Genomic DNA, 11,727 nt, shown 5'->3' with positions numbered 1-11,727 from the left:
TCGGAATGTTATCAATCTGACTAGTTGACTGCAACCCATACTGTAGTGTTTTGGACTGGCTGTAGACTTACCTCTGTTTTGATATATGCGTTTATTTATTTATCCGAACAAAAACAGTTTCACTGTAAAAAAGTCGCACCAAGTCCACGTTCATAAGACTATTAGGAAAAAAAATTTTTTTTTTCTTTACAAAAAGATACAAAATAAAAAAATTAAAAAATCCGAGTAACCGATATGATTGTTTATGATTTTCGGAAATTAAAAATTTTATTGTAAATTTAAAAATTAAAAAAAATTTTAGAACGTATTTAGTGTGCGCGGTTGCAAAATATTTTACTTTTAATGAAATTCGTAAAATCTATTTACTAGGACTTTAAAAAATTGAAATACACAATGACGCACACCAAGTACGTTCTAAAATTTTTTAATTTTAAATTTACAATAAAATTTTTTTTAATTTCCGAAAATCATAAACAATCATATCGGTTACTCGGATTTTTTAATTTTTTTATTTTGTATCTTTTTGTAAAGAAAAAAAAAAATTTTTTTTCCTAATAGTCTTATGAACGTGGACTTGGCGCGACTTTTTTACAGTGAAACTGTTTTTTTTCGGTTCTTAGTATTTTTGTAATTATAATGAAAATTTACAATTGATAACAACTTAAATCTCGTGTTGACTCCATTTTTTACTCCAAACTATCCCTTGAAGCTACAGTTTATGTAGATGTAATTCTAGTGCACCCTGGCGGCCATAGATGCAAGCTATGAATCACTTTTTTTTACTGTAGTTGCGTGTCTATAGGAAGGATTGCTACACATTTTTATTTTATCTAGTCTGTGGCGCTGATATTCCCCATCGAAAAAAAGTCAGGATCGAAATTTCTGGGCTTACTATAGTTTGTGCTGATAAAATTTAATAATTTTAAGTGAATTAAGTGGTATAATTGATTATAATTAATTAATATCAGTAAAATAAAGTATAAATTAATTTTATAATATATCATTTTGGAAAAAGGAGAACCATATAATTAAATAAAATTTTGCAACCTCGAAATACCGTTCTGCTTACAGTAAACACAGTCGGTAGTCTGGCGCTCCGTTTACAACGGATTTGAACGGTACTTGGCGCCAGATTCTACCGAATCTGAGGATTTACATACATTGAAAGATTAATATATATTATTATATTAAAATTGTTAACTTTTTGAATTTTTAATAAATATAAAAAAAAAATGAAAATTAATTCAGCCGACATTTAAAAATTTTTAGAATTTTTTTTTATTGAAAAAATGATTACAAAAATAAAAAGAAATTTCACTTGAAAAAACTTCAAAAACTTTAAATGAAATATAAAAAAATTTTTTTTTTCTAATTTAATTATTAAAAAAAAGTCAAAAAATTAAAAATGTTGGCTAACTTTAGTATCATAAAAAAATACTTATTTTCATAAAATAATCATAGTTTTTTTTTAAATAAATAAAATTAATAACTATAATATTACACCTAACGTAAATTAAACTTTTCAAATTTGTCAGCGCATGCGCGTCTCATACTTCTTTCGCGGCTAACAAAACTTGCGCTGTTGCCACAGCTTTATTAACGTATCCCCTCCTCAGTTAAAGTCTGGTAAATTTTTCATTACTTATTAATAAATATCTCTGAAACTGTGAGGTAATTATCAATGAATTTTTTTTTTTTAATTGTTTAGTTGTTAGTTAACGTTACTCTAGTTTTTTAAAAAGATCCTAAGAAAAGTTTCTAAGATATAAAAATGTTTGTAGGTAAATTTTTCGATATCCCGTATACCGTAATGTATAAGAGCGTTCAAAACTCAAACTTTAAAATTAAATATCTCGGAAATTAGATCGTAAAAAATTCTCAAATTGCGCCAATCGACGCAGAATTATATGAACATTAATCTACCAAAATTAAAAAAAAATCCTAAGAAAACGACTTTGGCGAGGGTACTACCTTAAATGAAAATTAAGTTAACCGACATCTAAAAATTTTTATAATTATTTTTATTGAAAATTTTTATACAAAAAAATAAATAAATAAAAATTCACTTGTAAAAAAATTTAAAAACTTTATGAAGCTGAAGTTAGCTGACAACTGTCAATTTTTTGGATTTTTACATCAAATAAATTATTATTAAAAAAAAGACAATAAATTTTTTTTTGACATCTACAAGTGGAATTTTTTTAGAAAAGTATTATTTTAATAATTTATTTGTTTAAAAAAATCCTAAAAATTATCAGATGTCACCTGACTCTTCAGTATAATAAATCTTTAGACGCAATTTTTAATTAAATATTTTTTTGTTCAAATTCATTAAATAGAATAAAATAAAAAAATTTAAAAACGTCGGCTAACTTTAGTTTTATATAATTTAATGTTAATATTAAAGTTTTTTTGATTTGTTTTTAATAATTTAATTAAAAGAAATATTTTTTAAAAATTACACTTACAGTTTTTAAAGTTTTTTACAAATGAAATCTTTTTTTAATTTTTTTGTAATAATTTTTCAATAAAAAAAAATTCTAAAAATTTTTAGATGTCGGCAAACTTAATTTTCAATAATATTAAAATTAGCCGACGTTTTTAGATTTTTTGATTTGTTTTTAATAATTTAATTTAAAGAAATATTTTTTAAAAATTACACTTACAGTTTTTAAAGTTTTTTACAAATGAAATCTTTTTTTAATTTTTTTGTAATAATTTTTTCAATAAAAAAAAATTCTAAAAATTTTTAGATGTCGGCTAACTTAATTTTCAAATAGCTTATGTTTAATATATGATGATACTGAAGTTGACAGACATTAAAAATTTTTTTAGAATTTTATAGCAATTAAATTATTATAAAAAAAAAATTAATTAAAAAATTCCACATGTGAATATTAATAAATTTTTAGAAGTATTTTTTTATTATAATTAATTTATTATAAAATTTTTTAAAATTGACAGCTGACAGCTATAAATATCTTAATATGTAATAGTATATATAGTTCACCATTTTATTATAATAATAGTAATACAAATACAAATAATTACATTAGTATGTTTATTGATGGTGACGATGGTGACCTTGTTACAAGTGTCAGGAAGCTTTATAAAATTCTTGTGGTTAAATAGAAAATAGTCATAGTAGTAAACTTACCCTAAATATGATACTAAATTTAGCTGTCACTTGACAATTTTTTCATTTTCTTTAACAAACAAATTTCTTACAAAAAATTATTTCTAAAAAATTGCATTTTTAATTTTTCAAAATTTTTACATGTCAATTTTTTTTATAATTTTTTTTTTGTTACAAAAATTCTTAAAATTATCAAATATCTGCTAAATTATCATATAATTTGTTTGTAACATCGAAATCATCAAATACTTCATCAATTTTCCAAATTTCTTTTGTAGAAAAATAAATTAGTTTCACAAAAATATTTTAAAAAAATTACATTCTTAAAATTTCTTCATCTAAAATTTTTTTGTTGAAAAAATCTTTAGTGATTGAAATTTTCTTTATTTTATTTATTGGTTTTTTTAAATATATATTTCATGTTTAAAAAACATGAGTATATAAAAATTTATACATTTAATTGAAATTTTTTGTACATTAAAAAAAACATAATTTATTTAATATCTTCTTGATGTAAAAATAAATTATTAAATTTTATATAATACAAATTTTTTCTTCTCTGTTGATTTATCACATAAATATTTCGAGTCAAAGTGTAAAATATTTTGCCTAAAGTTATGTCGGTAGACCTTTGGGAATGAAAAATCCAAACATAGCGGCCACTAAAAATAAATATATTTATAAAAAAAATCTATTTAAGTAAATATTATAAATATCATATATATGTGTAATATGTAAACAGCTTATTTTTGACAATTATTTCGATAAATTTAAAGAAAGTAGTTGAAGAAAACTTTTAAAAATTCCACAAGAGTTTTCTTAAATTTTCACGTGCATTTTTTTAGTATAAAACATTTCTGTCGTAATAAAATTATTCATAAATTTTTGAATAAATAATATAATATTTACCTCCAACATGAACACTTATCATCACGATTAGCAGTACGCAATAATCATCAATTAAATAGCCAACTACAATAATGCTTAGCATACCTCCGACATGTCCAACAAAAGCAACCAAATTCGCCGCAATAACTCTAAATAAAAAGAAGAAAAGCATCGATAATTATTGTTTTGACTCGAAAGTAATAATTCTGATGTGAAAAAAAAAACCTGAGATGCGTTGGGTATAAATTGACTAGCATATAATAAATAACACTATCTCCAAATGACAGTGCGTCGATCAAACATGTAAGGATAAGATTTTGGGATGAATTTCGGACAAATAATAGCCCTATATACAATAAACAACACATCACTGAAGCTAGAACTTTAAATTTGAATATTAACAATAAAAATTTTGTTATCATTTAGTTTTGATTTATCAATTTGTAATTTAACTCACTAAAGTTAAGTTTGTATCCAAACTTGTCAATGAACAAGGGTAACCACAATCCACCTGGAAGAGCTGCGAGGCTTGATATTATAGTGTGTGAGAAAACAGTCGAGTCTAATTTAGACGGACAATTTTCAGGGTTGAAAATATTATCCTAAAAATAAAAAATGTTTATGCTTATACTGAAAAAAAATTTAATTTGAATCAAGACGAAAAATTTTTGAATCAAGTAAAATTTACCTAAGCCAAGAAAAATTTCTTAGTTTAAAAATTTTGAAAATTTACATTTTTTTTGTCTCCAAATTTGACAAAAAAAAATATGTGTGTGTACCAGAGTACACAGGTAAGAAGTGAAACTTCTTTATGACATATCATTTTTTTACTATTTACAACTTCACAGAAATTGTGATCCTGGGTCGATAAGGCTTAAGAACATGTAGGACAGAGAATATTCAAATTTTGGACAAAATACTGAGACGCTTTTTGACCAAGTAATTTTTGAACAAAAAATCATTAAACTTGGCAGGAGTATGTTAATAATAGTCCTTCATAAATTGATTCTTCTATTTTAAAATTTAATCATTGAAAAAAAATAACAAAATGATAAATAAATAGGCAGAGTTCGCGCGTAAAACTGCCTTATCTCCGGGCCCATCATATATTTAAGTTAATAAACTTTACTATAAAGAAATTACTCATAAACTTACAACCAATATAATCTTTGAGATTGATTTAATTTTTTGGTTAATCTTTACTTTAGTTTAGATTACTTATAAGACAGAATTATTAAAATGCAACTAGGTTTGAATAGAAAACTAATTATCAACAAAAAATTTCATTTACTATAGTAAATAAACTATAGTTTAATTTTTTTGAACAGTGTTGGGAGTATTGACAGTCAGCCTGATAATCTTCAGTGCATTTTATGTGTTTCAAATAAACAATCCGATACATTCAATTGGCATTTGTTATCACTAGTCCAAACTGAATTACCGAAAACAGACTGTATTACATGCTCTTAAGAAAAAAAATTTTTTCCGTATTAAATTAAAACTATTTTAGTATTATAGATATGCATACAAATAATATAAGTAATTCATTTTATCATTGCTCTTATTATAATTATTGTATTTCATCAATTATGATCGCATCATTATTACTATTATGTTCATTATTTAGACTGCCATTATTTAATCCAAAAATTAGTTAATCAGCTTACAAAAATTATATAATGAACTTAAATATTCATATTTCATGTAATAACTTAGTAAAAATAATTCAAAGCAGATATTTAATAACTCACTCAATTACACAAGTAATGAGTAAATAATTGGAATTATCTACTTAAAGTAATACAATTATATGACGACAGTTAATCTTGTAGATATGCAATGATTTTATAGAATTCAAAATGAATTAATAAATCATTAGAAACAAATAATTAAAAAAAGATGTATGTATACATATTTTGATTTTCTAATTGTGTTTTATTTTATTTTTAAATTACTATTTAATTCGTTTTTTTAATTGTTTTTAGAATTAATTATGTTTACTAGATTGTCTCTTTACGTCGCTATACTGAACTTTGATAAAAAAAAAAAAAAAAAAACAACATGGCGCGTAACCGAAAATCTTGACGATTTTTTTGCACGCCTCATAGCGCGAAGCGCGTGAGTTGCACGCCTCATAGCGCGAAGCGCGTGAGGTTGTGCTTTATACTCGACTCGTCAAGATCAAGCAATTTTGTGATCTTTAAATGCCTCTATCACAACCATATTACACTTATACGATATAAGTAGATGTACACCGAAAAAACACTTAAATTAAACTATCTTTTACTTTCTACAATCATTTCATGTTGCTATTTTGAAAAAAAAAAAAAAAACGTTTTGTAAAAAATTTTACGTGGACGTCCGGATGTCACCTCATTTTGGATGTACCAACGATTACTCCCGAACAAATTGATATTTCAAGACCGGACCTTTTTTATTAGTTTAAGAATTCGATTAACTGGGTCCGTATTTAATATCAGTGGCCTAGTTTACTTATTTTTTTTTTTTAATTGAATTTTGATTAAAATTTACTACGATACAACCGTACACTGATAAAAAAATTGATTTGACTCAAGAGCCAAACTCTTGAACCAAGAATTCCATTTTGAAGAAAATGATTTTCTTGAGTCAAGAGAATAAATTCTTGAGCTGAGAAATTATTCTTGGTCTAAGAAAATTTTCTTGAGTCAAGAATTTATTCTCTTGACTCAAGAAAATCATTTTCTTCAAAATGGAATTCTTGGTTCAAAAGTTTGGCTCTTGAGTCAAGTCAATTTTTTTATCAGTGTACAAAGCCAAACGAACTTTTCTTATTTGTCACGAGAAAACTATGGCGCCACTTGATCAAGCTAGATTTTTTTAGACTGCGTGCGCATATGACAAGAAAAAAGAAGAACGCCGATATTTAAAAAAAAAAATAAAAAATACTCTATAAGAAATTACTTAATTATAATTTTTTTTTTTTTTAATCAATTACACGATTAATTTTTTTCTTAAAAAATGAATGAGCGTTATGAGTCGTGCACTTTTGGATTTTCCAAACTTTTTTACATTGCTATAAAATTTCTTTCATACGTCGATAAAGAAGTTTCACTTCAAAAATGAAATTCGGACTTTTTTGTTCTAAAGTCTGTCAAAAATCCAATTTTAAAAATTTTTTTTTGATCGTAGTCCACTCAGTGTATTTAAGTATACCGATTAAAACTCCGTCAGGTTTTTTTGTTTCAGATAAACCAATAGGTGTCTTCAGACCACTATAACTTTAATTCTACTGAATGTTTTAAGCTAAAAATTGAACTATGTACTCTTGAAATATGTATCAATAAATCTCTTCATTGGTCTTTACAAAAAAATCCCAAAAAAATGCTCAAAAATCAGGGCGTCAAACCAGAAGACCCCCTTAAGAATTTTTCTACTCAAATCAAGAAGATGAAGTTCTTGAAAATTGTTTACTTGATTCAAATAAATTTTTTTTTCTATGTATTAAACATTGAATGTATATAAATATCAATGAATTTGTTTTTGAAACCTGTGTTGCATTTTTTGAATAAAGTTTTTCTGAAATAACGCAAATACTTGCACTCGTATTCGGATATTTTTCTTCAAAGATTGCAAACCTGTCAAAAATTTCTGGAGTCCACAACATAACTACAAAAATAGAGTACGTAGTTCCATACATTGCTACACAGACAATTAATGTTCTATTCAGATAAGGTGGCTTCATTATTTCTTTTACTTGCTTTATAAACTTGATGAACGATTTTACGAAACTTGATTTATCTTTGCATTCGTTCGTCGATGATTTTACTTTCGCCAGCAAGTCATTAACCTCTGGGAGTTGTAATTTTTTCAAGCGTTCCTGTAAAAATTAGTTCAGAAAATAACAAAAGATCTTAGAAAAGAGACAGAAATCTGTCATCATTACGTTGTATTCATTATCTGTTCCTCCAGTATTTTCTCTGAACATTTGTGAAAGGACGTCCATCAATTTTGTATACTGTCCAGTTTCCGCGAGATACTTCGGAGTTTCTGGCAGAAATATCACCAAAAATGCTGATAAAAGCGCCACCATTGAACAAATCAAGTTAAACAAGTTCCAAGGGTTGAAGAAAAAAATACTTGAAGATATGTAGGTAAATTCCATTGGAATTATAAGCCAACCGATACCTTTTTAGAAAAAAATTAAAGTAATTGATAGTTTAATTATTTATTCAAGTGTTTATTGATTCATTGAATAACTGCTGTGATGAATAATTTCAAAACTTTACTTTATTGTTATTACGCTATCAATTTAAAACTATTATTGTAATTGTATTTTAATGCTGTATACTTGTACAAAAACACAAACAGCAGAAAAGACCATTATTTACAAAGGATATGACTGATATAATAAATTGCCGCCAAACGTTAAAAATGAAAAAACATTGATAATTTTTAAAAGAAAATTAAAAGATTATATTAAACTATGTATCGATATATGTAAGCTATTTATTTTTGATATGTATATAAATGTATAATTGATTGTAATATTTCTTTATGATTTTTTAATGTAGCAAAATTGCTAAATAAAAACACATTATTATTATAAAAATGTATTGATTATTGATTATTTAACACTTAATTTTTATTTAAGAAAAACTGTTTAGAAAGCAAAAAGTCTTGATAATTGTTCAGAAAATTTTTATTACCTGCACATATAATTGCTCCAAAAATAACTGGTAACTCCAACCAGGAAAGTAATTTTTCTCGGTATTTTTCCGGTGAAAATTCCGCGAGGTAAGTAAAAAGTACTGTAAATTGTGGACCTTGACTAATTTAAAAAAAGTTACAAATTTTGCAGCAGACGAAAAAATTTTCATTTACAAAAAAATTTTAATTTATTAAGATTAAGGGGGATAGCTACTGTGAGGATCGAAAAAATAGGTGATTTTCGGGGATTTTTTTGACTGGGATAATAAAGGAATTTGGGGATCGGGTTTTTTTTTTGTTTCATAAAGTATACATTGAAGATAATTCTCCTAAATTTTGATTAAAAAATATTATTTTGTTACAAAGTTATAAGCATTTTTGTGGAGCACCAAAAAAATTTCCCCCACCACGGTGGGATCTCTAACTAAAAAATCGATTATCTAAAACAAAAAAACCAAACTGCGTTGTAATCTGCATGCATTTAAAAAAATGGCGACATTAAAAATTTTTTCGTTTTTTTTTCTCATTTTTTTGGATTCAAACAGCCCTAAAAAATCTTAAAAATCAAAATTTTCAAAAGCCCCTCCGTGCAACTATAGCTACTGAATAGACGAATACGGAAAAAAAGTAGCAAATCGGTTCATATTTATGCAAATTACAGATCCCACCAGTTCAAAAAAAGTAGTTTTGAGAAAACCGCGTTTTCGTCGGAGCGCCACGCGTGCAATGGTCATTTGACACGCTGTCACAAAAATGACTATAACTCGAAAAATATTCGGAATTTTTATATTAAATTCTAGATACATATTTTTGGAATCCCGGAAAAAATTTTAAAGCTATGAAAAATTCATATTATTTCATTAAAATTATTATAAAATAATAATAATATTAATATTTTTTTTTTTGTAACAAAAAATGAAGCGATCATTCTGGGGGTGCTTGTTTTTCAGAAATTTTCAAAATCCCCTACGTGCAACTATAGCTACTGAATAGAAGAATACGGAAAAATACACAGAAAGAAAAATTTCTTGACTGGAGAACAAAATTCTTGGCTCAAAAAAATTTTCGGGTGCCTGAAAAAAGACCGAAGTTGTGTTGGCTAAAGTAAAAATTTTTCTTGAAATTCTATTCTTGGTGAAAGAAATTTTTTCTTAATTCAAATTATCATGATACAATAAATTTTTATATTTGATCAAGATTTTTAGATACTTTACGGAAGCAGCGCCACCTACTTCAACTGAGAAAAAAATTTTCTCACCTTAAGAAAATTTTTCTCTTGAATATTTGATACACATTTTATATTATTTTAGCGTGCAATTATACATATTGAATGAAAAAAAATGATTCAATATTATTTGACCTTCCCATTTGACATGTTAACCAATAAAAATATTAATGAAAATTTACTTCTATCTTTATATTTAATTTTTTGGAGCAAGAGAGAAATTTTCTCAAGACAAGAAAATTTACTTCTATCAAGAACTAAATTTTTTGGGGCAAGAGGTTGAATTTCCTCAAAACAACAAGACTTTCTTGACTTAAATAAATTTTCTTGGATCAAGATACGCATTTCTTAAAGCAAGAGAATTAATTTTGTTAGAATAAGTGAAATTTCTTGTGTCAAAAAATAATTTTTTTTCGCTCAAAAAAATAATTAGGAAGAAAAATATTTTCTTGGTTCAAGTGAACTTTTTTTTCTGTGTAAAAGTTGCAAATCGGTTCATATTTATGCAAATTACAAATCCCACTAGTTCAAAAAAAGTAGTTTTAAGAAAAACGTGTTTTTTCCGAAGCGCCGCGCGTGCAATGGTCATTTGACACGCTGTCACAAAAATGACTAACTAAAAAAATATTCGGAATTTTCATATAAAACTCTAGATACATATTTTTGAATGTATTAACTTTGATTTAATAAAAAAAAAAAAATTTTTTTTGAAATTTCACAGTGACTATCCCTCTTAAAGGAAAAATTTATTACTAACAAACTTACCCGACGCCGTTAAAAAATTTACAAATAATAAATCCATAATAATTAGAAATAACAGAAGCAATAACATTAGCGCCACCGTCTAACAGTAATCCAATAATCAGACTCAACTTTCGACCCTTAGTTTCTGCCATGAACGCCCAAAAATACGTCCCGAATGCCAGTCCTTAAATATCAATATTCTTTAAATTAATAATAAAAATTGTTAGTAACCATAAATGATTATTAATTATAAAAAAAAAAATTGCAATTTTTTTTTTTTTAACTATAACTGCAGGATTTAATTATTTACCACACAGTGAACTAGTTGCAATATGATCTTGTGCAATCGTTGACATTTTGTAATCACAACTTGCTGCTGGCATTATCAGACTTATATTTTCAAAACTTATTCCGGAATTTATTGTTATTATTATCGCAACTATTAATACTTTGTAATTGAACTTGCCGAAACCTTGAATTTTAATGATAATATTATTAATAACAATAAAATTAAATAATTCAGATTTAGTAGAAAAATATTCTTACCTGTCTGGTTCAAAGCTTCTTCGATAACTTTTTCTTCCACTCTTACAGTTTTCATTGTAAAAATAATTCTCAACACTTGTTCTTAATATAATATTTTAGCTCAGTATCGAATACTAATCAAATAATTGGTCGTGAGTGCAGTAATATGTTTCCGATAACACTAATATTGTCAATACGTTGTGACCGTATGCTTAGAAATACTCGTTCTTCATATAAATTAATTGTTATCCCTCCATTATATTGTATACATAATAATCTTTACCGTATGATGCTACTTGTGAGGAAAAACTATTTCTTCGCTCATAATTCTCCGGATACAATTTTTTTTTTTTTTTTTTTTAATTATTTATCATAAATAAAACAAGTCGATTGCAAATCATCGAAACACTTCAGTTATTGCAGCAATACCGATAGTGAATAGAATACTGCTATTATATCTTAATAGTATTGAAGCAGTTATCGTTAGATAGTTGTGATGACTAATAGGTTTTGCCACTAA

General features: G+C 25.7%; 1 protein-coding gene and 1 long non-coding RNA gene across 3 annotated transcripts; one reads left to right on the top strand and one right to left on the bottom strand.

Annotated features, from left to right (window-relative positions):
• Nucleotides 1-616: 616 nt before the first annotated feature.
• Nucleotides 617-9,159, top strand: LOC123264881. The gene is made up of 3 exons (XR_006509436.1): nt 617-627; nt 1,709-1,714; nt 8,910-9,159. It is a non-coding gene; the product is annotated as an uncharacterized LOC123264881 (long non-coding RNA).
• LOC123264812 (synaptic vesicle glycoprotein 2C-like) lies at nt 3,654-11,690 on the bottom strand. 2 transcript variants are annotated; one of them, XM_044728313.1, is made up of 10 exons: nt 11,229-11,690; nt 10,993-11,154; nt 10,704-10,866; nt 8,713-8,834; nt 7,950-8,191; nt 7,554-7,883; nt 4,482-4,626; nt 4,250-4,406; nt 4,046-4,173; nt 3,654-3,798 (listed from the first exon to the last, which is right to left on the bottom strand). In XM_044728313.1, the coding sequence occupies exons 1-10, from the start codon at nt 11,281-11,283 to the stop codon at nt 3,752-3,754; spliced, it is 1,551 nt and encodes a 516-aa protein (XP_044584248.1). In that variant the 5' UTR covers nt 11,284-11,690; the 3' UTR covers nt 3,654-3,751. The 2 variants fall into 2 exon arrangements, with proteins under 2 accessions (XP_044584248.1, XP_044584249.1); XM_044728314.1 differs by lacking the exon at nt 11,229-11,690 and having other exon boundaries at nt 3,655-3,798; nt 10,704-10,882; nt 10,993-11,084.
• Between the last annotated feature and the right edge of the window lie 37 nt (nt 11,691-11,727).

This window comes from Cotesia glomerata, linkage group LG5, assembly GCF_020080835.1.
Source record: "Cotesia glomerata isolate CgM1 linkage group LG5, MPM_Cglom_v2.3, whole genome shotgun sequence".
NCBI lineage: Eukaryota > Metazoa > Arthropoda > Insecta > Hymenoptera > Braconidae > Cotesia > Cotesia glomerata.
The sequence above is the reverse complement of the archived record's forward strand: the minus strand, read 5'-3'. Positions and strand labels throughout refer to the sequence as shown.